The following is a 17239-nucleotide window of genomic DNA, read 5'->3' on the forward strand; positions in this document are numbered from 1 at the left end:
CTCCGATTGCTTGTTTCTGAATGGGAGCGATAAATTTCCTTACATGGCAGAAGTAACTCAGGGGGGAAATGGATCTTTTCACAGATTCTGTCTCATACATTCACGACGTGGTGACAGTTTTAACAAAATTGTAAAAAACATATTTTCAGTAAAAGTTGCGTACTGCAGCTCTAAGGTCCAGTCACTGGTGTGGTGTTCACTTCCCACTTTTAATCTCAATATTAATGCCAACAGTTCAGTGTGAAAAAGTGTTTCCTTATTTTCAATTGTTTGCCTGTTTTTCAGAACTTCAGATTAATTTAAATATTAGTTAAAAAAAACAACACAAATAAACACAAGATGCAGTGTTGAATCTTGGTCTGAATTCTTTAGAGAAGCCTGTGCTTGTCTATAATAAGCTGGTATTCTAAAATTATCCAGAATTACGTACTGTATAAACATAACATGCTCTGGATTTTGTGCCTGAATTCCAGTTTCATTTTCTGACTTTATTCACCGTTACTTAAAGTTGGTTTTCTCCTCCAAATTGGATTTCTGTGAGTGCTTTTATAAAATTTCTGGGAAGTCTCTGGCGCCTGGCTGTTCCTGTCCACCTTAAGGGTTTTACCTCACAGTGAAAAAGATGAAACGGGATCACGAGGCAATGGGGAGAAGACCGGGAGTTTACGTGGAGTCAGCATTTTCTTCTGCAGAAAGTAAAAATAAAATGCTCCTTACGGATGTTCAGTCATCGTGAAATATGATGCTGCTCATTGGTAAAGCTGCATCAGTGGGTCTTGAAATCTGTATTTATGGGCGAAATATCCTTTATTTTAGTTTTTTTGGAAGTAGAAGCATAGATTTTTATCACCCTTCCTATAAACTCCCTTTAAAGCCAACTGCATACTAAAAAGTAGTTGTTTTTTAGTATGCACTTTCTTAAAATGGAAAAAAAAAATCAATAAATTTAGAAAAATATTTCGATATCTGAAGGTTTTTACTGATTTGTAAAAACAGCAGATTTCTTGTGTTAAAATTTTTTTTTTATCTTCCAAAAAAAAAAAAAAAACTATTCAAGGTATAAAATTTGAATTTCCAGTAATGAAAGAGGTCATTCAAGTTTCAGAAAAGGTAAGTCGGCGCTGCTAGTGTTTCTCTGAACTCTAATTACTTCAGTGATGGGCTTTTTGCACTACTACAAAATGGATAGGCTAACCTTGAGTGTGACTCATTTCTTTAATGACCGAATGTAGTGCGTAATTAGTTCTGAGGTCGTATTTCACTGTTAAATGTCACTTATTTCTGTCTTCAGAGCTTCTTGTGTTCAACTTTGACTTGTGGAGAAAATTAGAATGGTCTAAAAGACAACTGAATAAATAAATGCTACTTTTAAAAGTTAATATCAAGATTCAGCAATAGATTTAGCTTTTTATCCAACTGTTTAAAGTCTGTTACTTTCATTTGTTTTATTTTATATGCATAGAGAAATGTTAATGGTTCTTTACATTAACATACTGACTACTATCACATATTTTTTCTACCAGCGTTTCCTCCCTACGTAACACATCTTTATGAATAATTTAAAGGAATCCCCAAAATAAAATTAGGTTTCTGTGCCTCCACCATTGGTTTCAGCCATTCTATTGCCAGCAGCTTTAAGTAAGACTTTATTACACACACAAACTCTAAAATCTGATTACTGGTCTTATTTTTTAGCTGGTTGCTCCAAGCATGTTTTTTTTTTTTATATATATGATTTTAATGGATCACATTTTATACCCTAAGATCTGCTGTCTGCTCTATTTCCTAATTGGCTTTCCACCTTGTTGCTAATTATGTTTCCAGGACTTCTCTCTGTCACGACTTTTGTAATCAACTGCTACCTGAAAAACTGACAGCTTCACTTGGTCTTCCAGCAACCAGCCTATATATATATGTGCAATTTGGAGGTGTGTACGCAAAGTCACAGAAAACGGGCATGTTCACCACCTTCACAGCATTTACAGTACTGCTACAATGTTATAACTCAGTCTCATAGAACATTACAGAAGCTCTCTGTCAGTGCTGATGTCTCTCTAGCCTCAGGATGCACAAGGCTTGAAACTGGATATGAAACTGACTGCGTGACCTAATTTTAGTAATAATCTGTCCACCTGGAGGCATTAATGCGTGATGTCACACTTCCATAAACTTTGTAACTGACGGGCCTCTCAGCAAGCGGTTGCTATGGAGTTGCTATGACGACGATAAAAAAAAATCTGCAAGCTTTGAACTAACTCCCCCCTCTTTCCTGTCTAACTTATAAGTACATTACATTTATTACATGATTGCAATATTTGTGTCCCTCGTGATATTTACTGTAGTATTTACTGCCGAACCAGCAAAACTAGCTTAGCTAATGTAGCTTTAGTCTGCTTGCTGAGACGGACATGTAGCCTACATGTGTTACTACATGTGCTTACTCTGCCAGTGACCAGAACCTTGTTATTCACACAAAGAGTTCGTACATTATTTACAAAGACGTTTAAACATTGATCGCATGTGTCCAGTGATTTCTGGCCGTGAAGCTCCTCCATGTTGTACGCACGCTTCCTGTTCGCCAAGTACTGAACTATATCGTAGTTTGAAATCGGAGGCAGCTTATCCACATCGTCTGGCATATTTCCCATCTCCGTCTCATACACGTCGATCCCGACAGCAGCCACTTTGTTCATGTATCTTTCTCTTGTACCTTGGTCAAGGGTGTCCACATGTTTTCTTTTTGTTGGTCTCAAAGCCGTTGGTCCGCTACGTGTTGCGCTTGCCTAAGATGGCGCGATCACTTCAAACTTGTGGGAACTATGCGTAGAGCATTGACATTCAACTTAAAGTGGGTTTTATGATCTATAAATCAGAAAAAAAAAGAAAATTGCAGAAAAAACATATTCTGCTCTGACGCAGGGGAACACTGTGAATTCCTCAACCTTCATCCCAGCAACGCAGCACTATTCAAACCCACAACACATCAAAAAGTAACACACAGCCATGACAGGACATGACGATCCATCAAATCCACTCTGGAGGTGAAAATTAAAAGTGAAAAACGGCAAACTAGTTACTTACATCTTCATTAAGCTTCGGCAGGTTGCAGATTTCAGAGATCTAACATCTGTGGGAGCTGCAGAAACAACGTTCTTCCCTGGAGACATTTCCAGAACAAGCAGTTCCTCTTCCTCACAGTATCACGTTCACTTATTCCACAAACTTCAAGCACAGCTGCAAACAGAAGGTCAGCTGAAGATTATGCTCATAAAATGCCATATAATCTCCAAAATGGTCAAATATTAAATGTAATTATGTCTGAGATGGACTTTTATGCTAATTTACTAGATAAATATACATTTTCATTCATTGCCCCCAATGTCCTAACCTCCAAATAGGGCTGCACAGTATCAGGACTATACATATCCACTATTTATATATTGCTAAAAATAGTTATGACCTAAATTACAACTGACCCAATATGTTAATATTTTCTAATAACCCTACTATTTTTACTCCTTAAAAATAATATCAGGTATCAGAACTAAGGGCCTTTATGCCCTATAAAACTAGCTAAATGTACATAGTGTGAATGCATGAAACTTAAAACATGGCAAACTTTGCAACTCTTATTTTGCACAAAGCTATTTTTCAATCATTTAGCATATCTAACACCTTTAATGGCAGCTTTCGTTTGGGGTAAATCGGCCCCATAAAGCAGAAATTGAGAAAACATAAAATAGATCTTGATATTTTTCTTTAAGACTTAAGCCTTCAATGTAATATTGAACACTAAGTGAACTTTAAAGCTCAGAAATGCTTTCTTTGGTTGTATCTCTTCGTTGGTAAATCTTGTTTAAATATTTTAGGAGTTGCTACCAGGAAGAGATGTTTTGTCTCCTCTCTGAGGTGACTCCAGAACAAAGCTTCTCCGTTTAGCTCAAGGACGCTTCATCTTGGTGAATATTTGCAAACGTTACAGCCTGAGCTGTGGTCTTTATGGCTGAAGGGAAGCATTTGCAGAACTTCCTGTCTGCCCACATTTAGAAGGAATTTAAAATAAATCTGTTCCACCTCCTTCCAGTTCCCACTCTGTTTGGATCCAGAGCTGATAAAAATAATTTACTGTACATCAAATCTAACAAATAACATTAAATTGGAAATGTTTTCCCATCGTTGAAACCATCGTAGCTCCCAAGGAGTGACCGGCTTGTAGAACACGAACTAATCATCTATAAAGACGTTTCAGGGCTTAGTCACAACAGAAACATCATGATGCTCCCTTTATGAGCCTCACGGTTGCTCTGCAAGCCTCGGGTCAAATCTTCTCCACAAGGGATTTATAATTCAAAACCTTTGCATGCAGTAAATGGAATGTGCAAATGTAAAGCTAATATATGATTTAGAGCCGCTGTGTTTTTACATTCAGAATCAATAATTTAACCAACGTATTTGCAGGAATAAAGTGGTTTCCTTTTACTACAGAGTTTCTTTGCTTTCGCTCATAAGGGAAGTAATGTTGAGCTATCATATGTTCTATAATATATACTGTAGCATGACTTTGGTTTAATTCAAGTTATTTTACTTTGACAAGCTCATTCTGGTTCTCAAAACCGAACATAAACTATGCAAAACAAAATAAGAGTCTGGTATTTTATGTAAAATATTGCAGGTGCATTGAATCTGTAAGAAGTGAGACCTGCATGTAAAATGCTATTTCCCTTTGTATAATGGAAGATGTGGTCATTTTTCTAGATTTCTCTATTTTAATAATTCATTGAAGCAAAGTAAAATGCAAAATAAAAATAAAAACTTTTCCTGCTGAGATTGCACCTTTCAACTGCAGGAAAGCGGCACTTATAGTGAGAAAAATCAGGTTTTTTTATATACAAATGCTTCTTAAAGTGCAGATTTAAAATAATCCACACTTTTGATCTATTTCATCACAACAGTCACCACATTTATACATCTAGCTCCTTTCAACCTGACACTAAACTGGCATCAAGTTTAGTGAAAAAGCTCAGTGGCAAAAAGAAAACAACCTCCAATAATTTAGGAAACATTTTATCTGGTTTCATAATGTTTTTCATTTTAATCTTGTTCATTTTGGGGCATTTATCGTGTGTCATGGCAAAGTTCTTACAAGAATTTATTGTTACAATAAATCCCAATTAGTGATTTTTTTTGTTTTTTAAATGTTCATATTGTCAGGATTATTTTTACTATTTTCTCCACTGTTTGATAAGAGTATCAATAAACATTAATAAACGTGGAAATATGAGTAAATGCAGTTATTGTGTGGAGTTTAGTGATATAAGTGACACTAATTTGTGACTAAGACGTTTATTATAAATGGGCATTTTTTAATCGCATTATTGGGAGAATATAGCAGAAATAGTTTAGGGAACTAAACATTTTAATTTATAATATGTTAAAATTATTGTTTCACTGCCAGATTATTTCATTTATAGCCAGTAGTTTTTCATCAAAATTAATGAATTATTGGCTTAAACTCCCGTATGTTGCTGAAAAGTTACCTGTTAATTGTGTCTTATTGTATTAGGAACTAGATGGAAAATACTTTGTGAAAAGATTTAGTGTTTTTGCAGAAACCAAGTTCATCCTTCCAGATCGGTGCATTTAATTAGCAGCAGCTTGATCTAACGTTTGTTGGCTCCAAGAGCGATTTTTGATTCGTCAGGTCAGTACTTCCATACCCAACTAGAAAAATCTGCAATTAACCTGGAAATATGATGAAAAAGAAAAGTAAGTTCTAAAATGATAAATGAGTGTATATGTTAGTCCTCAAACAAACTCCACTCACAGTTTATTACGACCACATGTGGTTTTTCATCACCGCTGTAATTTTAATCACCATCCTCTTCTCTCCAGCCTCCTCCAACACACACCTCCAAGCCCCTCCAGGGCCGACCCGGCCTGTAGCGAACAAGCAAATTGAAGGGTTAGTCCGCGGACGTCTGGCTCCCTGCGACCCCTCAGAAACGAAGTGAGAGCCGGGCGCTCGCCGTGTGTTTAAACGAAGGTCCCCGTTAACCCCCATTAGCCTCTGCAGCAGCGCTGGACTGGACGATTAGCAGAATACAAATGGCTCCCTCCGTCCTCTCCCACACCTTCCACCGCCAGAGTTGCTGACGATGAGAAACGGCGAAATATGATTTGGGGCCAAGCAGGTGTTTACTGCATGCTAAACAGTGTCCTGCTGCTCATTATGCAGGCGCTAATGGTGCGAATACATTAGCAAACTGTGTGAAATTTGCTGCTGCTGATGAAGTGTAGTCACTACCATGTGACCTTGGCTTCCAGAAGATCCAGTCACGGTTCGAAACAAGGGAAACGCCCGAGGGTTTGGAGGCTGATCAATTATTGATAACTCACTGCCTCTTCATCTTCCATTTGGCTGCAAGTGTGAAATCAAAAAGCATTTCAGATCAACAAGAGCGGAGCTACAGAGAGCCAAAAACTGCCCACAACCTCTGAAGCATTTTTAGATGGGTTTCATAATTGGGTCATGCTTTGTTAAACCGAGAAAACATTCGAGATGCAATCATATTTCCTGAAAATACTGTCCTATGAAAAAGAGATGCATGGTCCAGATTGCTTTTGCTAAGGAAAATAGAAGAAATGTATGTCAGAAAGTATTTGCTCACTCGTCATTACATTGTTTTTGAGAAAGGAGTTCAGTTTTACCAGCCAGACCGGTTGATTCAATAAATATCTCAGAGACAACATGAAGTAGACTGAACCATCTCTACAGAAAATAAAGGAAAAAATGAGAAATCATCGTCATCTATCGGTTTAGAAGGGCTGTTCAATACAGATAAAAGATTTATCCATGATGTTTCACATCAGTCGATGTCAATAATTGTTGATTAGTTTTTTGTATTAAATATCTGAAATCTGAAAAGCTGCCTTTGTTGTTTTATCCAAAGTTTTCGCTCCACGTTGTTTTGTTTTTAAGCAGTTACGAGGCGTTTCAAGCACAGCAGAGGTTTCAGGAACCTGAAACTTCTGCTGTGGCAGTTACTCAGCAGGTTGTTGCTAGGTAACCGTAGAACGAGTTGCTAGGTAACCACAGAGCGAGTGAGTCAGTTGATTCCACCAACAAATGGAGTATCGTCTGATTTTAATGGCTGTAGGAGTTCTCTATATATTTGGTAAAAACCCTCCCATTGTGTCAAACTCAAGGCCCGGGGGCCAAATCTGTCCCGCTAGAAGATTTAATGTGGCCCTCTGGCCTGTAGAAATAGAATCTTTAAGATAATAGTTGTGTTTTTTTATATTATTTTCTCAGTCAGCAGTTTCATTTGTATTGTGCCAAATTAGATGAAGAAGAAAACATGTTTAATATTTAAACATTCTCACAGAATGCAGAATCAGCAGAATTAGTATTAACAGCTGGTTAAAATCAACACGTTCTTCCACAAGCTGCCCTTTAAAGACATTCTGGATCACGATGTGGACCAAAATGAAAATGAGTTTGACATAACTGCACTAGAAACACACGTTTGTTTTGGTTGTATTTACCCAGAATGCCCTGTGTGTTCAAACCGCACCAGATTTCGCTTTTTCAATCCGCATCAGAGTTCGATCATTCTTTCACATTTTAAACTAACCGGACTTTCTTTGAATACAAACTAGAGCTGAATTAAAGCGGACTAAACGGGGTTGGTGTGATTTCACTTCTAAAGAATTTAATGCCTCCTTTGATAAGATAACATAAGAACGAAAATGGGTAGAAATGAGATCCATGACAGACATGGACGGTGAAAAAAAGCCTAGAACTGACACGTTTCAGATACATTTGTAAACTACTCAAACTAGCTCTATAAAACCAATGTAATAATCACTAAAGTTATGTTGCATTGGCAAAAATGCAATTTTTACTCAATTCATTATTTTTGAGTTTTGTTCTGTGTTGAACTTGAACTTCACCAGATGTGTCTCAGGTTTGTTTCATCAAATATTCAGACAGTATATAAAAACAAATCAGCGTGCTATTCCTTTATTGTCGTTGGACCTAAACAATAATTAGCTCTCAGCCTTCAACCTCAACCCGGATCATAAGAGGAGCCGGGATGAAAACCGCAGAGATGGCAGCCATTAATTTTCTGTTCACGCCGAGCTCATCCCTTTTCCTCACCTTCTCCTCCTTTTTCCAGGTGTCGTTCTCTCCGGTTTCTACTGTCACGGCTCACTCCACTTCCCACTCTGAGTGCTTGCTCTGTTTTATTTTGCACCTCATACCAATTTGGTACGAATTTTGTCTGCGGACGGAGAACGGCGGCCGCTTTAACTCGCTCTCTCTGCGTATGTGTGTATTTGAGTTTTTGCCTGTGTGTTTATTTGTTTCCAACACTTTGCCACCCTGTATTTTGCAGACCAGTGAACTGTCGGTCTACTTTCTGAGGATGGCAGAGATGCTGGAGATAACGGTGCTGTGAGAGCCGCAGCAGTGTGTTTCAGCGGCACTTCAATTAAAGCGGACTGGCTCCGGGGAGAGGAGAGGCGGCCGTCTGCCATGATGGTTCGGCCAAACGCGGCTGCCTGACAGAACATGCTGATGGAAAACGCTTTGAGAGCCGGACTCCAGGAATACCGGCTCTGAAAATCATATTTAGCAGAAAATTGCTGCACCTAAGCAGCAACTGAAATGGCAGAACTCTGTTTACTTTCTCTTAATGTTGTTCCCTCTCCGGTGTTAAATTGGTGGAAACACTTTTATAGGAGTTAATCAAGGCAATGTCTCTTTTTTCCAGCTTTCTGATGCTGAATGTGTTTGTGGTTTTTACTTTTCGGTAGAAAAATAAAAGTACGGTAAATCTTTACCAAAAAGACAGGATGGCTGAGTAAAAATAATCATGAGTTGGTTGCGATTTATCTTTAAAAATCTCAACCTTTTTGTCTGACCTTTGACTTCTGGAAAGATTTGGGGATATCCTAAACGTTTCCAGCCTTGTGAATTTTATTTTTCATTGCAGATAGTTTGGAGTTCACAAATTGGTAGAATCACAGATTCCCTGAAATCGCTGCAGATGGCGTTTCACTTTAGCGTTGTCATAATGCAGTTTTATGCTCCAAAGCAAATCTGATGCATTGGATAAAACTGGCTGCTGCTCAGTTTGATCCACGAGAGACTTTAAACCTGTGAACTGCAGGAGTGAAACTCAACATCTAAAATAAAAGAAAACAATGTAGAGGACAGAGACGATGAAAAGATAGATAAAATGAACTTATAAAAGATAAAAGAAATGTGGATGTATGGGCGGACGGACAAGAGGATGGATGGATGGATGGATGGATGGATGGATGGATGGATGGATGATAGACTGAGACAAAAGGATGGATGTAGTTATAGATTCCTTGGATAAACCAAGGGATGGATGGATGGATGGATGGATGGATGGATGGATGGATCGTTGGATGAATCATTAGATGGATCGTTGGATAGATGGATGGATTCATTCTACAAAGTTTTCCCTCTGGTAGTGAATCGCTGCCGCCTCTGAATTCCCGCCATACCTTATAATTATTGATCGTGTATCAGCCGATCAGCTGGATCTGCTGCGGTTCGTCTCTGTTTGCTGAGCGACACGTTCCTGGAAACCGTTTCTCATTCCCTCACATCAACATTCTCGGCATGGAGCTGGATGCCCAGCGGTGTTTTCTGTTGTGAAGCCGATCGTCATCCAGCCTGCCTTACTTTCCCTCCTCCCTCCGCTCAGCTCTACCTGTCATCTCTCCGTATTTCCCCTCCTCGCCTCCGTCAGCGTCCCATGAAAGGCGCCATTTACCCAACTTGTTGCTCTCTAATCTTCACACGTCTCCAGCTCTCCTCCAATTGCGGCAGCACTCTGATGATGTAAACACCTCAGTCTACTGTCGCTGCTTTCAAATAGCGAAGAGTGGCGTCTTCTGTAATTGCACGTTGAAGCGAAGTGCAACGTGCTTGAAGACTTTCTGCTCTAACACCAATTTGTATAAATATTCATGTTCATGGCTGACTTCTCTGCACAGTTGTGACAAGTGGACTGTAACTGATCTTGAAACACTTGCAGATACCTGTGACTCAGTCGCATTTTCCTTAATTAGCTGAGAGCTTTAAAGACACTGAAGAGAAGGAAAGTTAAAGGGGAAGAAGAAAAGTGGAGGATAATGGAAAGTGAGTTAAAAAGATGAGGAGCTGGGAGCCAAAACAAAAGTCTCCTCCTGACAAATCTTTTATCTTTCTGAGTTGAAACCTCCTTGCTTCACTTGTGGAGAAAAACAGGAGCAGAAATCCTCAGAAAGAACAGAAACTTTCACTCTGAACACGGTTTTACTGTTCAGCTGGTAAAAAGGAACATCTTAAACAAACCAGAAGTCATTTGGATGCTCAGTTTTTATCTAGCAGGAAGGAAAGCTCGTCTGAAATCTGGTGCTGACCTTTGAACTGTGGCTCACATTAAAACAAAGATTTCAGTTCATTGGACTAGACAAAACCAGACTTTTAGGACCGAACCTTATGTTATTTTGTAGTTGGACCACTTAATAATGCTTCCTTTAACAGGTATCTGGGCGAAACAAAACACATTCATTACAATTTATTTGCACAAAATCATTCTTGGCTAATGAAATTTTAGGCTACTCTATTCTGCCTACTTTCAGCTGTTTTAGGGCCTCTGTCACTTTAAATCCACATGAGCTGCTGCTGGCCACGCCCCCAATTCAATGTTTATGCTCACACAAAAAAATGGCTGCAAAAAGATGTGCAATTATATAACCGTATATCTCTGAAAAGCGTTAGTAGAGCCTTCTGCACAACCAACAAGAATGCAGCAAATGGTTTCTGGATTTTGAATGAACAACAAAACATTTGTCTTTTCCAGCAGTGATAAAACCAGCTGACCAAACATGCTGGAGCAACGGGCAGTACCTGCTGATTTGTGATGTTACATTCAGAAAGTTTTTAAAACTCCTCATTTTCCAGACACCAAAAAACATGACGTTATTGCCAAAAATCAGCTGGGTGTGTTTTTTAAGCTCTCAGGTTGTTTTTAAAAACACCCAAATGGAATTACACAAACCTGCAAGATGTAGATTTTGCATCATAGTTCCCATTTAAGTTTGAAACTTGAAACTTATATAGAAAACAGAGATTTGTTCTGCTCTGTAGTATAAAACATCTTGCTGATACAGTTACTGGGTTATATGGGAGCCCGTGACGCTCAGAATAACAATGCTGGTCAGAACTGGAGCAAAAAATGCTGCAATCTTTACAAACCAAAGAGCCACTTTTGCCCTGAGTAAAGCTACATAAAACTCATTTAGAGCAGCAAATGTGGCATAATTTTTTGTGAAATCACAACTTAAATTACTTTGATGAATATCTACTGTCTTTTATGATCTTTTATGTTTTAAAAAAACACCTTTTTATTTTTGCTTTTAGGTTTTAAAACAAAGAAAAACAAAACATTTACCAAAAGAATAATGTATTAATTTTCTACTATGGGATGTCGATGTTTGTGGAAAATGATGTAAACAAAAAAGCTTAGATTCCAATATAGTGATGAGAAAAATATCAGATATTAGCAATGCTAGTCATTTTGTTGTGGGAATTCATTGCAGAATTTATTTGGTGCAACAGAACTTCTAAAATCCTCATTTTTTATATTTATATTTTAAAAAATTTTTTTTTTTTTTTTTTTTTTTTTTTTAGCAAATATCAAGAGTCATTGTCGCAGACCCCAGGTCTAATGAAATGTTGTCATGTTTTCGGTTTTTCAGTCAGACCTATTCAGTCCTCAGTGCTTTAAAAATCCTGCGGAGGGTGCTGGTTTGTTAGGTCTCCATCTGACTTTTTTATCCTGATTCACCAAATAATCTTGAATCAATGGACTTGAATTCATCTGCAGACTTTAGAATCACTACTTTCAGACAGACAGACAGCTTTATTTATCCAAGTAGGGAAATTGTTTTGCAGCACTTGCATGCAAATATAACAACATAAACAAACATCACACAACAACATTAACTGCTTGGTGTTAGAAACATAACGTCCTCAATCTTTAGCAACTTTCAGCTTTGTTTAACAAACATTTTTTTTATCAAGTTTTAATCACACAGCCTAATATAACTACAAGCAGCTTGACGGGAGAAGAAATGTTGACACTGTATATAAATCAGCAAAACCTGAAGATTAAGCAGTACATAAATAAAAACTCAGGTTACCATATAAGCTCCTAACATTTATCATATTTATCTGTTCTGTAAAGAATCTAAAACGGTTTTTTGTAAAAATGTGGCTTTATTTACTGCCTTATTAAGCAGACATCAGTGCTGCACCCCACCAAAAAATGTCAACCTGCCTCGTGACGAGGACTAACAATGAATCTTCACATCTTCATTTTCCGCTTGTCGTCCATCTATATCTCCTCTCCCTTTGTTCCTGTTTTGTCAGCCATTGTAGCCCAGCAATCTTTTCACGTCCCACAAATTAAGGCCTGCATTCAGCCATCAATCACCCCGGTGCAGCTTTTCACAGAGCGAGGAGACGCAGAGGCGAGGCGAGGGAGTCTATCAACTCCTTTTAACGAACTGTCTGAATCACTGCTAGCTATTCAGCGTCGGCCTCGTGCCGTGTAGGAGCTCCATGTTATTTGGCTGTATGCTTGCTTTCTTTCTTTTTTTCTGGTTGTCAAGGTGAGCTGCGAGGTGATTTGCATGCTACCTGCTCGTCTCATGACCACTGATCCATTAATACAAACTAATTTTCTCCTCCAGCAGCTGTAGAGAATGACGTTTTTGTTTAACGGCGCTGGGATTGGCTCACGTTTGTCTTTCCTCCTGCGAGCACTTGAAGGAGGTCAGTTGGATTTTTTTCTGAAGAACTCTGAGCTTTCTCAGTGTGACAGTTAATTCATTTAAAAAGCCATTCAAGCATGCATTGTTAGTTTGCTGCCTTTGATCTTCAGAGAAAGCTCAATGACTTGGTAATGATGTGCGGCAATTTGAGGCTCTGCCTGCGTGATGGAGACGCTGGTTAGCAGCGTCAAGATCTCTGGAATTAAACGACTTGGCGTTTTTATTTTTTCCCCTTTGCCTGTAAACCTTATAAAATAAGTGAAATAGTGTTTTAGTGTCACATGCTTCTGTCATGGCAAAAGTATTCAAGCCCTTCACATTTTTTTCACATTACTAATTGCAACTTTAAGGTTAAGGGGGAATTTTTCTGCCATAATTCGAGAGCGCACAGTTTCAGTTTGAAAGCAGGATTTTATGTCTTTTGCTCTCAAAAATACTTTTACTCAAAACTTCTGCTCTCTTTCAAATATTCACTGAGTTTTTCCAAAAATTTCTCCACTCAAATCTCCGCTTGCAAACCTCTCTGCTCGCATTTTCTGCTGCACTTGCAACAGAAAAGAAACGTTGCCTGGCAACCTCTCGGCCAATAGAATAAAAGTGTTCTACTGGGTGCCTAAGATCAATAGGCTGTTAGCGATCGATCAGTAGCGTCCTGCTAGCGGATATTTAGTAGCCACACAGGCACACCCACTACAAGGAAACAAACGCACCCAGTATAAAACTTTAATTCTATTGGCTGAGAGGTTGCTAGGCAACGGCACTTTTTTGTTTCACACAGTTAAATTTCTTTTAAGCTAGTTTTGATGTACATCATTTTCACAGTGACTGAAGTAACACAATAAGTTGATTATGCAATAAAATGTTAATCCTGCAGTCAGTTGGTCATTAGAAATAATTTTGACATGTTAAAATGTTTGCAATACAGGCATGCACTTATGATGCACTGTTCTAGTTATAGACGTGATACGAAATAATAAAAACCAAGTTAGCATGAATAGAAGTTTATCAGATGATGCTACAGATTACTACTGTTTTGTTTGCTTTGGTTTTAATTTTATTTTGTTTGAATATGACTTTGTTTATTCGTTTATTACACTATGTTCAATGTAGTCAAACTACTATATGACAGGTTGCTCTTAATTGTGATAAAAAAATATTTATTAAGCTGCATTGCGATGAAATAACCTAAAAACGGAGCTACAAGAAGCTAACTGCAGCACAGAAGAAATGTGTAAACAAGCTAATACTTTTCATAGCTCTAAAAAAAGAGGAGTGAAGGAGGAAGTTGTGTAGTATTTCTATCTGTTCTTCAATCAGCTCTTCCCAGATTCACTATTACACTTGGAGCAACAAATAACCAGGGATTTTCAGAGGAGGAGGAAATATAAATAACAAACACTTTATTAAAGCGCCGCTGGCTTACATCCAATGTACCTGATTTCATCTCAGCCAAGTGATGCAGCAAAACTGCAAACACAACTTGTAAAACATTCAAGGCTTATTTGAAGCTACAACACAAACACACCAGCTAAATCGAAGCCAGAAAGTTTCCCTGTGAATCTTTTTGTTGGTTTAATTTTAGCCTAACCATCTGCTGCTGATAGTAGCTAAACTGTTCTCTTGCTTCCCCGCCTTCCACTTTTTTTTTAGCCATTTCTCCAAACATCATCTTATTTTATGGCTAGTTTTATGCATCGATTGCTGATTTTCTTAAGAACAAAAGTCCTCAACATGGATGTTTCTCTCCGTTTTTCAAGACGTCAGGGTTACATTTCGCAGTAACTTCCTCGTTGGGCGCTCGCGTCGGCTGGGCCGGCGGTGAGACGCCATCCTGCATCGTGGCAGATGTCTCTCACTGTGCGATTACTCACTGTCAAGTAGGCGGTAAAACCAGGTGACACATTTATTTGCGGGCATGTGGGAACAAGACTCCGGCAATTAGTCATCATTTGTGCAAATGTTCCCTCTCTCCACTTTCACTTCCCAGATAAACCGGTTTTCTCCCTAAATCAAACCCGGTCGGTCGCCGGGCGGACCCCACCTTCCAGCTCCACCGCAGATGTATTTTCATAAAACACGCGGCTTCTGCTCCGTGAATAGATGATACCGCCTCGCTCCATGCCTGGCCTTAATGCAGGAGAGTTATTCTGCAGCATACCAAGTTCCCCCTCTTAACGGTGTACTTGTGTAACGCTTAATGTGCTCTCCACTGATCTGCTCTGCTTTCATCTGCAGAAGACGAGTCCTGCTGCCTCTTTTTTAAAACTCCGCTTAAAGTTGATGCAATTAAAGGTCAAATGTCTTCTTTTGTTATGCCAGGTTATGTATGATCTACATAAAGACAAAAGCCTAACTAAAATTATTTTATAACACAATTTAGTATGCTAACTTCATTGTGGGACTGCTTTTCCAACTATGCAAACAGTTTATGCAAACTTTTTATGTTAGAACAGGGGAGCTGTTGACTGATTAAAGGTCCTGATGAACCTATAAAATATAGTGATTTGACTTTTCACTGAAATACTTGGGGCTTGACTTTCTGCTGAAAGATAACTTGTTTCTTTGCTTAAAGATCCAGAGGAACAGGACCAGTTTCATCCACCTTCAAATTGCCCCCCAGTAACACAACATGTGAATATAAACAACCTGAAATGAAAATATTAGTCATTTAGCAGCACTTATTGTTGTTTTTTGGTTCATCCATGCTGTTTGGTAGTTATAGCGGGTTATGAACATGTCTACTCGCAGCATGTTGAGTTATTTACAGACTCTGAAACCAATAAAGGAGTTGTACTTTAGAGTTGTGCTTATATTTGTAATTTAGAAACACTATAAAAGAAAAATAGACTTGTGTTGCTTTGACAAAAACAAAAATCCTCTTTTTTTACCATTTAATATAAAATTATACACCCATTTCTATCAATACTATTTATCTGTTGTATTTAACCCTTTCATGCATAGCGGTCACTACAGTGGACAGTATCTAAAAGCCATTTTCTTGTGCTTCCTGTGGATTTTTATGTTATAAATGCACACAGACCACTGAAGTGGACACTAATGCATCATAAAACAAACTACTGGCCATCAGCTGCAAATGCAAGAAATTATTTTTGTTAAATCCAATATGGCCGACAGACCCGGTCCCTCCTTCCACTCTTGCAGGTAAAAAAATAATATTGTGACATCAGATAACCCCTAAAGAACAATACCACTGATGTATTTTTCAAATAACTTTGTTTTTGGAGAAAATTACAATTGACCACCTAAAAAAAACTGTAATAACCCGGTTTAACCGATTTATCCATCGTTATTTTTAAACTCAACCAGCCGTAGCGTCGCACTTTGAGCTGACGTAACGTCACGTTTGCACGCAGCACCTAAAGACGGCTGTAACCTACTGAAGAGACACCGGTACCTCCTGGATCCACAGCTGCACACACTCATGGCTGAAGCATCTAATCCCGTCTAACGTGTGTGTATCTAAATTGGTATTTGCAGCTAGCTGCCACCGTTACCCAGCTGTGTCTAACACAACAAAAGCAGCGCTGATGCTTGGCGGCAGTGGAGCAAAGACACTTTCTGCTCCACATTAACCTCCCTCTGCTCAGCCGCTGTCTGCTGACCCAGACCCATTACACTCCTACAGGTAGGAGCTGTGCTGCTCTCCAGATCCACGTTGAGGTGAAATGTACTTCTAATCTTGGCGTAGAGTAGAGCATGCTGGAGCGCAACACCTTTCTGCAGCAGCAGGTGTGAATGTAAGCAGCTAAAGGAAAACAGTTTATCGCCTGCAGGAATTTCTTTACCAGTTTCCCCTTCACATCTGAACTTGATGTGGTGATTATTATTCATCATATTCCCACATCATTGCTTGCAGATGCCCCGCCGTACCCGCCGGGACCTACACGCCCCGAAACTAATAACGTATGCGTTAACGCAGCTGCGGTGGCGTGCAACCCAACTGTGAGGTGAAAGTGTTTAGCTCAGGTGACGGCGCGGCGCTGCGGCGAGTACAGAGCCGGTCCCACAGGGGGACGTCGTTCTGCTTTCAGACCCCCTGCTGGTAAATATAAGTTTGATGCTGCAGAGTCAGCGGGAGCAACTGACGCTCACAGAAAACACCACGTGTACAGGTGGTTCGGTCCACAGCAGCCGGACCGGAGGGACTGGAGGGACAAGAGGGACAAGAGGGGACAAGAGGGACTGGAGGGATGAGAGGGACTGGAGGGACCGGAGGGACAAGAGGGGACAAGAGGGACTGGAGGGATGAGAGGGACTGGAGGGACCGGAGGGACAAGAGGGGACAAGAGGGACTGGAGGGATGAGAGGGACTGGAGGGATGAGAGGGACAAGAGGGGACAGGAGGGACTGGAGGGAT

General features: G+C 39.3%; 1 protein-coding gene across 2 annotated transcripts in view; it reads left to right on the top strand.

The window, feature by feature from the left end:
* The window catches only part of samd12 (sterile alpha motif domain containing 12), a 119304-nt gene that overhangs the window by 84028 nt on the left and 18037 nt on the right, over positions 1–17239 (top strand). The window contains exon 5 of one of the 2 annotated variants that reach the window (XM_015044880.1): positions 5893–6919. The exons of the other annotated variant lie outside the window; for it this stretch is intronic. Coding sequence (XP_014900366.1) covers positions 5893–6011 — 119 coding nt within the window. The 3' untranslated portion in view covers positions 6012–6919. Of the gene's footprint in view, positions 1–5892; positions 6920–17239 lie in introns of those variants that run through there. 2 annotated transcript variants of the gene reach the window in all.

Source organism: Poecilia latipinna, unplaced genomic scaffold (assembly GCF_001443285.1).
Source record: "Poecilia latipinna isolate Pla-1442-1.1 unplaced genomic scaffold, P_latipinna-1.0 Scaffold695, whole genome shotgun sequence".
Taxonomy (NCBI): Eukaryota; Metazoa; Chordata; class Actinopteri; order Cyprinodontiformes; family Poeciliidae; genus Poecilia; species Poecilia latipinna.